This window comes from Candoia aspera, chromosome 4 (assembly GCF_035149785.1).
Source record: "Candoia aspera isolate rCanAsp1 chromosome 4, rCanAsp1.hap2, whole genome shotgun sequence".
Taxonomy (NCBI): Eukaryota; Metazoa; Chordata; class Lepidosauria; order Squamata; family Boidae; genus Candoia; species Candoia aspera.
Genome location: NC_086156.1, coordinates 25,843,407 through 25,858,328, shown reverse-complemented (window position 1 = coordinate 25,858,328; position 14,922 = coordinate 25,843,407). Strand labels below are relative to the sequence as shown.

At 38.5% G+C, this 14,922-nt stretch overlaps 1 protein-coding gene across 4 annotated transcripts in view; it reads right to left on the bottom strand.

Annotated features, from left to right (window-relative positions):
* DYNC1I1 (dynein cytoplasmic 1 intermediate chain 1) overlaps positions 1–14,922 on the bottom strand; it is a 194,489-nt gene that overhangs the window by 38,001 nt on the left and 141,566 nt on the right. For all 4 annotated transcript variants that reach the window (XM_063303660.1, XM_063303662.1, XM_063303661.1 and 1 more), the window contains 2 exons: positions 10,804–10,937; positions 9,319–9,463 (listed from right to left, as the gene is read on the bottom strand). In XM_063303660.1, the coding sequence (XP_063159730.1) occupies positions 9,319–9,463; positions 10,804–10,937 (279 nt within the window). The remainder of the gene's footprint in view (positions 1–9,318; positions 9,464–10,803; positions 10,938–14,922) is intronic.

Sequence of the window (14,922 nt, the reverse complement as noted above, 5' to 3'; positions counted from 1 at the left end):
GCTGGTGATTACCTATAAAGCCCTTTAAAGCTTGAGACCTTTATATTTTTGGAACTAGCTGGGAGAGAATATTGGGGATACCCCTTCCTGGAGAGATCAAAGGAGTTGAGGACTAGACAATGACCTTCTCAGTGGCAGCCCCATTGCTGTAAAATAGCTGACCTCCTCAGGTCAGATTAGCTGCCACCTTCTTATCCTTTAGAAAAATAGTAAAAATAGAACTTTCCCATAGAGCTTTTTGAAGCTTCTTCAGTCAGGAGACAGCAAGTGGGATATTTTACTTTCTATCTGTCATTTGTTTTGCTATTGTAAACTGCCTAAAGTTTGACAAGTGGCCAGTGACAAGTTTCAAATTACTTATCTACATACATACATACATGGCATGCAAGTTAGACCACACTTATTGTGATACAGAGATACAGCCTTCTTAGCAGTAGTGTCACCTTTAAGGAACTCGATCCTTAAGGAAACTCAGCTCAATGCATTGGAGAAAAATTGAAGTATAATGGTCAAAAGCACTCTGATTTTGAACAGCTAATAGAGCCAATTGGTCTTATTTCTCATTCTGTTGAGCTTTGATGCTTTAAATTACTGTTTTGTAATCTTCATAGTTTACCCCATTCTATTATGTATTATCCATCTTTGATGGAACATGACTCAGATTCTTCAAACCTAAGTATAGTGAGGATTCAAATTCAGGAAGAAAAGCTAAGGAAAACACATAAATACATAAAGAAAAAACAGCCCCTACAGCAAGTATATTTTAAAAACTGAATACAATTGATGAAGTGTCAGATCAGTCTGACAAAACATGGTGTTACTCAGAGACAGAAATTATGCCAGTGCTGGTGACATATAAGCTGCAGACATCTAACTCTACTCACCACTCTGCAGGATCACCCATTAACTTCAGAAGGACTTCTCTGTGAATAGGCGGTTTCACAATTATTGCTGAAGGTTAATTGAGCTTTTGCTCAATTCCCAGCTTACCTATAAAAACACTTCCACAAATCTATTATCACCCGCAAATAAAACAGCTAGAGCTTATCAGAACTGAGTATACCTTTTTATATTTTACTTTTAAATACTGTTCTGAATTTTCAGGATTGTCACTTTCTTCTACTCAAGTTCCATCTGCAAGGGCTAAAATGATATCTTCCACTATTTTGAGCATTTATTTTTCTGCATGGTTGCAACCATTATTCTACCAATAAGTACACGTAAGTTATCCTATATGAAGAATACTGTTATTTTGCACATGCAACTGCTCAAGAAGTCTTTTTTAAAAATACAGTGATTACCGTGGGATAGATAAGCAAAATCAAGAGAAACATTGTGGAAAAACTCAGTGCCGACTTTTGGCCACCTGACTTCGCTTTGGTTTTGCTCCTTCAAATTACCTAGAGAAAGACCATAATCTTCTCCTCATACAGCTGGATGGAAGCCAGACCTCTGGCTCCAGAGGTAAAGGGCAAAAAGTAAAAATCCTGCCTGAACAAGCAGCTCCACCCATTGCTTTGAGTCACTTTGGCTTTTTGACAACAAAATTGAGCTCTGAAGAAAATTCATTCACTGCTTTAGTTCTGAGCAAAACTCAAAATGCTGAGCTTGTGCAACAGACAGAATTGTTATCATATAAGCCACTGTGCTACTTACTGAACAGACGAACACAGTTGGTCTATTTGGTTCACTGAAATGATTAGCATGACTCTTTGCTGTGAGACACAATAAATTTAGTTGGGGTTTCTTTTCTCCCCCAGAGGGAGTTTGTTCTTTTCCTGGGGTCCGTTGAAGGATGTTTATGTTGCCATAAAAAGGTAGCCTTGAGCGCAATGGCAAAACATAAGATCAACCCAATTAGGGCACTCTAGGACGATTAGTCTCCCCTCAAATGAGCAGACCCGTATTGCTGTTCCCTATTCCCTACTGTTCTGTTAGTCATTTGGGGCCTAAACATTGTGAGAAGGAGACCCGGTTTTGCTTCTCTATCTGATCCCCTAAATATAGTTCTTACTGTCCACATGTGATTGGTAAATAGGAGATTTAATTGGAGTAAAAGGAGACATGGAGTATAGATAATATATCTCGTGCTTCTTGAAGGGTTCTGTGCCATGCATCTAAGCCCTCCTGTACTGCTGACAACAGTAAAAAGGATGGAAAAGTCATTTGTAAAAGTAAATACCATCGTTGCTTAGATTTTGGTGCGTTTTCAGTTCTCATGGAGTTATAGGATGTTAAATAAAACTAATGGTCACAACAAACATTCATCTATATCTTTTGTGCATCTTTTGTGCACAGTTTCCCAAATACAACATATTTTTATGCATCCATTTATGCATTCATGAATGTTCTGCATCCATTTGAACATCCATAAATGTTATTACGCAAATGTTCTTATAATGTTATGGTTCAAAATGTACATTATAAAATTCAGAGAGGAGTATATTTTGAAGTTCATAAATTGTCTGCAAATGCAAAATTAGATATACTTGCTTTCACTGCAAAGTAAACACATATCTTCCCCTTCATATTTTCCCAATGAGGTTTTAATATATATGTATCAGAGGAAATTCTTTCACTTTATTCTGAATTTTCCTAGGAAAATACTCAGGAGAGCCTGATTCCCAAGGTTGTCTTTAGATAAGTAGATAGAAGACAGAGACCAGAAAATCAAATTACCCTAGAAAAGCTATAGTGGTCTGCATAATATAGTAATGTTTTCCAGCTATATTAAGGCAGAGAGAGTTCTCAGTCCTGAAATTTCTAGTAAGGTGTCTATCTTATAATTTCCTTTTTAACTCAGGAGATTTAAGGTCATTGTGGTCTTTGTTGAATATCAGAATAATATTGATTGTGACCTAGTTAGGATTATTTATCAAATATATACCCACCAGACAGAATCTCAGAAATGTACAGTAATTAAACATTTGAAATAAAATATCCACAGTACTGTTAAAACAAATAAATTTATAAGCCATAAAACAAACATCCATTAGTGAGTCAAACTGAATAATCATCCTAGGCCCCCTGGAATAATTAGGATTTCAGAAACTCCCAGAAGGCCACAGTAGGAAGGTCTGATCTAATTTCTAACAGGATGCTGTTCCACAGAGTAAGAGCTTCCACCTCCTCCATACCTCACCAGCATGGGAGGTCACCAACAGTTTTTCCTGCAACGCATAACTCCAACAGGTCAGCCCTAATTGGAGGAAGTGGTCCTGCAGGTACTACGGTGCCAATCCATGTAGGATTTTAACAGTGATGACCAGCATTTTGAATTGCACCTGGAAGCTAATAGGAGTATGGGGCTTTTTTACTGATAGAAGTAACAAGGTGGGAAGCAATCAGAAGAACCAATTACAACCAAGTATTACTGCTCACTTTCCTCTGTGTGTGTGTGTGTGTGTGTGTGTATTCATGTGTGTACTGAAAAACACAAGGCAAGCTGCCTATGCTCTGCTCTGAATCATGTGACCTGGAGGGAAAGAGCTACAACAGAGCAGCCAGCAGCCTTCTGAGCCATAGTTCAACTCCCTTTCCCCAGAAGGTACACTGGGAATCTTTTCCTGGGTTGTTATTATCTGCAGCTCCAAGCCAGATCCCACCCATTTTTATATGGGCAATTTATTTCCTACATTCTCTTGGGTTGGAAAGAATGAAAAGGGGTGGCAACATCAAAACTTGCCATTTGGTATTTACTTTGATGAGCTCAGCAGTGATTTAGTCACATCCTGGGGTCATGCCACTTTTCACCTTATTTATCAGCAGTTAATTTCTTATGCTTGATGCAGGCAGCCAAAAAGTAAAGGTCCAACGAGGAACTTAGCAGAAGCCAAAGGACTGTCCAAGATGTAAAGCATTTGAAGGTGGCACACCCACACCTCAGGGATGTTTCTCAGGAAACTTTAAAATCAAATTAAATTTGTCCCTTGAAAAAGAGGCATTAAAATCCTACTGACAACAATTTGTTGGTGCAGTTATGTTCTTCGATTAGTTTCCTTCTTGTAATGTTCTAGGGGAATGTACTCAATGGAAGAGTATATGCTTTGTATGCCAAAGAATCTAATTTCAGTTCCTGGCATCTCCTCAGTATAACTAGGTAAGACTCCAAGCTGACACCTATGAATGCCATTGCAAGTCAGTGCAAATAATACTGGCTAGATGTCTCAATAGACTGATTCACTTCAGAGCTTAGCTTTGTCCTTCTTTGTCCATCAGCTTTGTCCATTAGCTTATGTCCTGAAATCATCCTCATACTCACACAATGAACCAGCCATGCACCTAACCCCATGTTGTCTCCTTCCAATGTGTAGAGTGGTACAGACGTGATGAGACCGTGATCCTAGACTGCAATAAGTTTAAGTAATTAAACAGTGGGAAAAAACCTGAAAATGTCCTTATTTCCACTAGCATTTTAAAAGTAAATTTGAGAGACATAAAATTCTGTTCCCTTTTACTGAAATATTCATTCCGTTAGAGGAACAAGTCAGTTTCAAAATTATATATAACTCTGAAACCAGATTGTTCTTCTCAAGCTCAAACTAAGAGATTTAGTTATTTATTGTATTTATACATTGCCCAACTGAATCATGACTTCTGGCAGTTCTCTAAGATCTGCCCATTTTGCTTTTCTAATTTATGTGCCTTATGCAGTTAGTTAAATCCTGATTGTTTGATTACCAATGGGAGGAAATTGCATTTATATAAAAAAATTCAAAATCAGTTATGGCCCATTTCTCCCTTGCTTGTCTCCATGTGCTTCATCTGAGTGTTGGAGGTTATGAAAAAGTTGTACAATCTACAATAAGAATTTTAATGAGTCATTAGCAAATGAGACCATAAATAAGTTGCTTTTGCTGTGGAGTACAATTTAATTCTACTAAGGAAAGGAAGCATTTATTCATGTTTTCTTATTTGCATGTGGGAGTTTGTATTATAATTAAATATATTTATTGATTAATGTTTTCTAATGAAACAACCGAGAAGGTTACCTAAACTGGAACAAGGTAAATAAATAAATCCATACAAAACGAACTATTTCTTCTCTATCAAATATAAAGGCAGGATATAAAATAGAAAATGATAAAATTTAACAATGTAATTTTCTTAAGCTTTATTGAAATAACCCGCTAGTATAATTTATTCAATAGGGCCATACTTTTAAAAGAAATCAACTCCTAAAATAAATAATTTTAAACATAACTCAAGATAGATGACATCCACATCTATTTTATTTCTGATATTATTCTGTGGCAGAATGCAGAAAACAGCTGAACTAATGAGAATTGCTTTAAGTTTCTCCAATTCGGCAAATCAAAGCTAAAGGAGTAAGTGCTCACAGGATGCATTTTGGCATAACTGCTGTTCTGAGACATTTCAACTTTCTGACAGGAGCAATATACTCAATTCTGGAAAAGGGATGGGTAGGTTCAGGCAGGCTGAAGTTATGAATAACCATATAGGACTGTTTGCCTTGCATTGGGTAGGAATGCTGTGCCCTACTAAGGTGAAACTTATATCACAAAAGAACTAAATAAGCATCTGTTTTAATTATTTTGTTGAAACAAATTAAGAGGAAAAACAGATTAAGAGGAAGGATGCATAAATATAAAGCAAACATGTGCTTGCTTTGGGAATACCAGTTGACCAAGATGGTGCAAGTGGGAGTTAGAGGAAATTAATTTAAGAGGAAAGAAAAAAATCAAAGGCAAAACTTCCTGCCAATCCTACTGTACCTGACCACATGGAAGAAACCACATTTAAGAGTCCAGGCATCTCTCTCTTCTTAGGTTTTAGCAGAGTTACCCCCTCCCTCAAAATAGAAGCAGAAACAATTACTGAGATCAGTCAGTAATACATTATCTTATCCACGGAGAGAGAGAAAAAGAATAGGAAAGCTGTAGCAATTGTGACTGAGGGGGAATGGGTTACTATTTGAACTATCTGACCAAATATTGTAAGACCATCATGTATTTTTCAGTGAGCTCATATCATTTAACAGACACAACGTTAAATATGTCTTTCTATTTAACATATATAGAATCCGCAGCTAAGTTGGGGACTGAATCTTGGAAAGATTGCAACAAGCATGAAGAACCCTAATGTTAACCTCATTGGTATCAATGGGAATTTCTTCTCAAGGCTAACATCATTTCAGATGAGGATTTTTTTCCTCAGGATTGCAGGACTACTTTTCCATGGATGTCACAGTTCTAATGATTACCCAATCCCTCACCAGATGATGCAATTTATTTGCATAAAAAAAGCTGTGCACCATAGAAGCCTCAATGCATGTAATGTCACATCTATTTTAACCATAATGCTGTTCTTAAACGATGACTTAAGCAATATTACTCAATGCCTTTTTTTTTACTTGCCTTTGACTTCCTCTTTTACCACATTACCATCTCATCCATGCAGTTAATCCTGGCCCATTCTTCTCCATCTATTCTCTCTGCTGTTTCTACTGTATGTCCCAAACCTAGATGATATTTCTTAGTAATTTCTGCATAAAAGCTCTCATACTAGGAAATAGGGGAAGAAACATGAGACAACATAAGCATATGCTGTAGGTACACTGACATTGCTTGGAAGTTACACTGACATTGCTTGGAAGTGTTTACCTGTATTGAAGTGACAATTGAACATAGGGAATAATAACATAATTCAACATTACAATATAGCTCATGCAATAGACTCCAAAATATTCCTAACAGAGTTCCAATATCAATATTCTATTGTACACAAGGTTTATATATATTACAGGGCACATGTCTTGAATATATATTTTCCATAGTATTGGAAGTAGAATTAATGGGTGAAAAAAGTAGTAAAAATTGCATTTGAAATCCTGTTCAGGCTTGTTCAGTCCCCCAGAGCAGACATATTTCTTTTGATGCATGGCAGAATAAAGGGATGCTCTGACAAAACAATGTCTAAGAGATTCAAATCTGTTTTTTCTTCATGTGGAATAGTATAATTCTCCTTGTATGATAACAGGGTGCATAGCATAGGGATTTCTGCACATTAACATTAGTTAATAATCCTTGGTATCTATTAATGAACAGGTGGCCTTTAGAAAAGAGTTTACACGTTCAAAGCACTAATGCACTGGAGTCTCAGCTAATACCAGGATATACAGTATCTTGATTTTGGGGAATTTTAATTCAGCTTTCATGGTGTGCTATGATCTCATGATTCAATGATCAAAATTACATTGGCTTCATAGACCAAAGTTGCATCCTAAACAATAAAAACAGGCAAATTTAAATCAATTATGTCAAAAAATGAGCATTTTACAGTTGTTAGATGCTTCAGAACAAGCTGTCATTTTCTGAATTATATATCGCTGAAACACTTCCCTGCATTCCTAAAGATTATGGCTTCTAGGAACTGCAGCTCTGATAGAAGATGAATGTTTTGTAAGGACCTATTAAAATACACCAACTTACTTATTTTGGACAATTCATACCAGTACATTCTGGAATAAGAAAAGCAATCAAGATAGCTAACAAATGTCTACAAATATGAGCAATCTCTTTGATACCAACCATGTTTGAAAACTGGTCTTCCAAGTTTCCTCTGCTCATTATTTGTCAGCTACTTTCTCCTCTTCTCTCTTTGACTCTACCAGTGAGTTAATTTCATAAGTTTTCCCTCCTGATTATCTCCCCAGTTTTCTCCCATCCTTGAGTCTCTCTTTTAATGGCTTCATCCTGTACCTCTTAGTAATTAATCCAAGTTTAAGTACAAGTACATGATATGTTCTTTCCCATGACAGCACTGCGTTAGTTGTTCAAAATATGCTTTAACTAGAAGGGTTCATGTTATGGGTCTTTCTTGATATCACATATCTTTGGGGAAAAGCTAGAGCTTGGTGACTGAGCATATGCTTTGCATGGAAAAGGCTTGAAGTTTATATCTTGGTATCTCCTAGTAGAATGACTTCAGTCTAAATCCCTGGAAAGCTGCTGCTAACCTTATCTTCTCAATCACTCTACAAGACTTTTACATTCAGGAAAAAAGCACACAAAAGGCATTTCCTTCCCCCCTGGTCAGGTGATACTCAGGAAACATTTACTAGATAACTATATTCAGCACTTGACTTCCATATGATTCATACATACAGACTAGCATCCATGTTAGACTGAGAGCTGACATTCAATAATAATAAAATTTTGACAATAATAAATATTGAATATAGTGTGAAGCAATCAACATCTGACATTATCCAATGTGAAGTGATCAGTGTTTCATTTCATGAGTATGCAACTGGGCTGATTATCTGACAGCTGACCATGCAAAAGAATAAATAGTAAATTTTATATTAACTTCATATATTCATTCACCCAAAGAAACGAATTACTATGGCCTTTTTTAATATTCTGAAATTAGAATGTAAAAATAAATGTCATACTAAAATCTAAGCTCAACATTGGAAAATTCACTCCATTTTGAAATAGGCAGAGTTTTATATCAGCACTATTTGTACAAGTTTAAGCATTTAACAAATGTCATAAATACTGTAAACAATCAATGTGCACCAGTGGGTTACATTTTTCATACAATAAATCTGAATTTAAATCCAGATTTCAGTGAATGGCCTTACATAGCTCCCCATCTCTCAGCTTTTATTTACAGCTTGGGAAGAATTGCACTGTAGATGCCACAGTGATCCAGTGTTTTATACTGAGTTAACCAAGTTCTTTATAGGTTGCTAACATCAAAAACTATGTATAATAGGCAAGTTCAAGCTCTATCCTTACATAAATTCCAACAGTTAAAATAACTGTTTCCTCCACAGTGCAAAGTGTGGGTGGAGGGATTTGGATGGAGTTCATCCCCTTCTCCTCAACCCTGCACACTTACTTCTACATCATAGTTACCTTATATGAATGGAAACTTTTTCCTAAGCTTCAGTGCAGCTGAAAATGGTACCCTCTTCTGGCCTGCATCAACTTACTATTGCTTCTGACCCCAACAACTCTGAGCTCTGGAGAGATAGTAATATGAGTTTGTGAAAGAGAGAGACTGAAAGAATGATGGATAAATAAAATATATGCTAATATAGGTGGGTGAATATATGTGAGACAGGAAGAGGGGAAGAGAACATACAGGGTCTTCTGGGTCCACTTTCTTTTACCCAGAAACTACTGGAAAATAGTTCTGAAGAGATTACTTTACTGAAGTATTCCTGGGGAAACTATTATATCTGGTATAATGCTGTAACATGGACACCATCCATCCCTTTTTGCTTAGTCCTGACAATTGGTGGAGAGGACAGAGGCCAAAGCAAGCCTTCCCAATTTCATTTCTTACCTTTGTGGTCCACAACTTGACAGTCCAATCAAACGATGATGTGACAAATAGATGAGAGAAATCAATTGGACCCATTGCCATGTGGCAGTTGATTCCTGTCACTGGGCCCTGGTGACCTTCAAAAACTTCTCCAATGCCTGCTTTACTGTAGAGAAAAAAGATGTCATTTAGGAAATATTCAAAGTAGAAAATATTATTTTTCTTAGGGTGCTAACTTCACAGTTGCCTTCACTGAAAATTCTGTGATATCAGCATTCTGTCTTCCAAATCAACAAGATTAAGATCACCAGTTCTTGGTAAGAAGATGACCATAGCAAACTAACAATGGCTTCAATGATTCTAGTGTAAGTTGTGGCTGAGATACATGAGTGAAAGCACTGACCTCCTTTTTTTTTTTAATAGCATTCATGGCTTTTTCAATCCATCTGACTGAAAGAATCTTAATATCTAGTAGGTAGGTAAAGGTTTCCCTTGACATTAAGTCCAGTCGTGTCCAACTTTAGGGGGTGGTGCTCATCTCCGTTTCAAGGCCGAAGAGCCAGCGTTTGTCCGTAGACACTTCCGTGGTCATGTGGCCAGCATGACTACACAGAACGCCGTTACCTGCCCACCAAAGCGGTACCTATTAATCTACTCACATTTGCATGTTTTCGAACTGCTAGGTTGGCAGGAGCTGGGACTAGCAACGGGAGCTCACCCCGTCACGTGGATTTGAACTGCCTACCTTCTGATCAGCAAGCTCAGCAGCTCAGCGGTTTAACCCGCAGCACCACCGCATCTAGTATCTAGTAGCTATACATTTATATCATTTTAAGTATAGAAGAACAACCATCTTACTGCACTACTGAACTTTCTATAAATAGTCTGTAGCTACTTAATAAAACGTACAGGACATCCTGAATAGCAGACTTTTTGTGATGAAAAAACAGCTGATGATTGTAAGGGTCAGGGAAGTTCTAAAATAGGAACTATTCATGAGCAGATTTCATTTATGTAGCTGACCTAAAACTTAAACTGCACATTACATTACATATATGCTTTAAAGAGCATGCTGTCAGCAATCCATTCTCTTTTTAAAAAAGCATTTTAAAAGCTGCTTTATCTTTTGCTAGCCATCTTTGGAGGCTTTGTTCTGAAAAGCAGCATATAAGTTACACTGATACACATGCAGTCACTGGTTGTCTCATCCAGACATGGTGCATTTTCCTTCCCCACAAAAACAGCGATTATGGAGGTAAGTAAGTTATTCGGGAAGAACAATGAACAGTTCTGTAGCACTTTAAAGACAAACAATTTATTATGACATAAACATTTGTGGACTCACACAGAGTCACTGCTCCAGGTAAAATCAGAATTATTAAAAGTTGCCCAAAGGCATTAAGCACTGGAAAATCTCCTGCATGATCTCAGCCCTTTTACTACATTGTAATCTACAGAAATGCCATAAGCACAACCAGGATAGCAAAAGAAAGGGGGGAAAAGTACCTTCCGTGACGACAAGCTGTGTAGACGGTGCCCTCTTCACTTCCAACTACAAAGTTATTAACATCTCCGGTTGGGAAAGCCATTCCAGTAACTGCCACTGGCTTGGATTTATTATATACTAGTTCCATACTCTCCTAAAAATAGGTTAGAAACATTTCTTTTCAACTGGTCATTTCCTGAGCACAGTAAGGGTGGGAAAAGAGAGGGAAGTAATGAGACTTCTCCAGCCCCAACAATCCACCTGCAGATCCCTGATTTCCTGCTGTGAGGATCTAATAATATTAAACAGTATTGCTGGGAAGCCTAGATGAAAGGAAGCAAGAAAGCTTTCTTTTATTTCCAGAAATTCTCTGAAGATCACTGGTTTCCTACTACCAGTGCTATTTGTTTCCTGCTGATCAAGAGATTATACTGATCAGTTTAGTGGTGGGAAAAATGGAGAGGATTCTCTATGGTTCTGGGGATCATGGTTTTTTCCCCTTCTATCTGCAAAAATCTTCCTCCAGTAGAGGTGACACTAATTACTCAAAGTAAGTTGCAGCCTTATTTAAGTCTCCCTCTGAAGCAACATCTGAATCTATGTTGCTTTTATAATAATCTGCATTCTAAACTCTATTAAGAGCTGTCCAGATTTTTTCTTAGACAAATGAAACCACCAAACACAGCTTTGAAGAACTACAAATGATTATGAAGTGCTGGGCAGGAGGATGAAGGAGTTGTAGTGTAGGAGAAGGCAGTGTTTTCTCCACTCTTTCCTGCATGGCCCAGGAAGAGAAAGAATACTGGGAGTAAACAAATAGCGCCAAGAGAAATTGTTTGGATGCTTTGATAATGGGACACATTTCTGAGATATTTCTAGCAAGATATAGGGTGTACCTCACAAGAATTGGGAAGAATGTGTTTCAAAATTGCCTTGCAAACCTGATCTAAAGGACTTTAAACTAGGCCAAATGCCATAAGAAGGGAGTCCAGAAAATTGTGCAACACCAAGTACTGAGAATGGGACTTGGAGGGACATGCAGGATGTGGAGGCACTCAATTAATATAAATACACGAAGGAATAAGTCAAGTTATTTGACCCAAGGATTTTAGTATCTCTGTATAAATGCACACAGAATGAGGAAAAATGGGAAGAACTAGAAGTCTTAATGAAGGAAGGCAAATATGATTTACTAGGCATTATTGAAATTTGATGGAACAAAGTTCATGAGCAGAATGCAAGGACTGAAGGGTACAATTCATTCCAAGGAAACAAACCACTGAAAAGGAGTAATATTATATGTAAAGGAAGTATACTCATGTACTGAGGTCCAGGAATTTGAGCATGAAGGTCCAGTTCAGAGCATTTAGGTTAGACTACAAGGGACTGGGAAAACAAAAACAAAAACAAAGATATTACTGTGTGGGTGTACTATATACCACCAACCCAGACAGAAAATCTGGATAATTTTCTCCGGAACCAGATTACAGAATTTGCTGGAAGGTGAAAGACAGTAATAATGGGAATGTCAGAGTCAAGCCTGCCTCTGACTCAGAAAGTGAAACTCTTTCAGAGTCAGAGGAGGAATTGGAAACTTACCATGCTGAAACTGGGAAAGTGAAACTCCAGGATGAGTCAGCAATGCGGGAAGAGTTCAAGGTGCTGATTGGTCAAGATTCGGGGAAGGATTTGAATCCTCCAATCAGCATGCGCCAACGATGGGCAGAAAAGCGCGCAAAGGAGAAGGCAGCCCGATTGGCTGCAGAAGGGTCCAGGCATGCAAAGGATCGGGATAAAAGGCAGAACCACAAAGAGCGAGCTTCCGGAGACAACCGATCCTCCAAGCCTCCAGCTTCCACGGAAGAGTCCCTACCTGCATCGGAGACAGCATCTGTTGCCGAGGGGGAATCAGCGCCTTCGCTCCGCTCTGAAGAGGACTTGAATCCTGCTTCTGCTGTCATCGAGGGTCCTTCGCTCGCTGAGCCCAGCAGTCTGGGTTTCACTTCCAGTCTTGAAACTCCACGATCTTCCAAGCGGCTTCTTCATACCTGGAAACTGCAGCGCTGCCACATGCCTTCGGGTTTGGCCAACCGGGCTTCATGTGCTCAGTCGTGTCCAGGCATTTCACACCTATCTTGTTCAGGATCTGGTATCCAGCCCAGTTCGGAGCTTCCAGCTGAGTCCAGTCTAGTCCCGAGTTCCCAGCCTTGCTCCAAGTCTCCAGTCCAGAGAATCCAGCCTAATCTGAGGCTTCCAGCCAAATCCAGTCTTGTCCCTAGTTTCCAGTCTTGTTCCAAGTCTCCACTCCAGAGAATTCAGTCTAGTCCAGGGCTCCCAACCGAGTCTAGCCTTGCTTCGAGTTCCAGTCTTGCTTCAAGTCTTCAACCCAGTCCAGAGTTTCTAGTCAAGTCCAGCCTTGCTCCCAGTTCCTAGTCCTGCTCTGAGGTTCCAGTTGCTGCTTCCAGTCCAACGCAAGTCTCCAGCTACCCAGTGATCCAGCACCAGAGCAGTTCCAGTATTGTTCCAGTTCGAGACCTGTTGCCTTCGATTGCAGAAGCACCTTGAGTTCCAGCCTCATTCAGCCTCCCATTCCAGTTAGAAGTCCTGTCCGCTGCCTTGTTGAGTTCCAGTTGGGCTCGTTGAACCCAAGTCTTCGTTTATCAAGGACTTATTTATTGTAAGTAGTTATTAATAAAGAGTATTTTTGATATTGCTCTGCCTGGTTGTGTAGTCCGAACAGGACAGGGAAACTTTAACTACCCAGTTATCTGTTGTACAACCAACTTGGACAATGAAAGAAATTCCCAAAATTCCTTAATGGCCTTTCTGACTCTTTAGTTTTGCAGAAGGATGAAGAGGGCATACTCCTAGATCTGATCCTACCCAGTGTCAGACTCCCCGATCAAATGTTGCCAGAACATGTTTATCGGACTCCATCACCATCAAACCCGTGTCAGCAGAATATGAGTCATCAGCAGGGAGGGGGACTTTGACTGGAGTGTGAATTATTTTGTTTGGGTTAGATACCTGTGCCCAAGGTTAATGGCCAGCATAGTGTTCAAGCCATCTGCTGATACGGGGAGGTGCATGCCTTGGAGGGTAGTAAGGGAGGGGATTTAGAAGTTTGTGTGATTTTAAACTGCCGAGCGCATGGGAAACGCCATTCGCAACTTTTACATTGTATCAAATGCTTCACTTCATTAAACAATTAAATGAGCAAAAGTCTCTGGACTGTCATTGAGTGAATGCTCGAGCGTTCTGGTCATTACAACCAGTAAGGAAAAGCTGGTTGAAGAGACAAAAGCATTGGAATTTTGGGAGTGACTATGTCATCTTGGGAGTCCAGATACTACATAAAAAAAAATTAGAGCATAGTTGTCTATGTAGACCAGCTATCAAGAGATCCAGTTTCAAAAACTTAGAGAAGTACTGGCCAAGAATGGCATGGACAGAAATTAACAAGTCAAAGGGAGAAACAAGGGGGAACATTTAAGGCACTTGACTGAATTTGAAAATATTATAGCTCACAACTGGAAACATCTACTGGGCCTTAGTTATAAACCGCTGGAGAAGTATGACTCAGAAATGGAAAAAGCTGTATGTTTAAATTGATGCAGAATTTAGAGATAGCAATAGATACGCATCAATGGGAATTTTAATGCAAGAGGAATATTAAATTTACCCCAAATATTGTATTTGGAGAAAATTTATATATGATGTTTTAGCATTGGTATATTACTCCAGTTCTCATTGCTAAAATGGCTAATTCATTTTCTAAAAATTGATGGAAATAGTAGTAAGCAGGTTGGCTGAATCCTATCTGGTGGCAATGTTATAAAGAACAATTCTGTAAAATGATTTACACCAAAATGAAAGAAATTTTAAAAACTGAATTCCATTTCATCCTGTGATATTTTTATTAAACTTTATTAAAACATGTATTTCTTCAAAGTATACTGAATTAGCTTTTTGCATGCTAATAGCTGCAAAGCTATAACAGGAAGTCCTCACTTAAGGATTGCCGTTTAGAGACCATTCAACGTTACAAAGACACTGAAAAAGTAATTTTATGACCAGCCCTCGCACTTATGACTGTCACAGCATCCCCATGGTCACGTGTTCAAAATTTGGACTTTTCA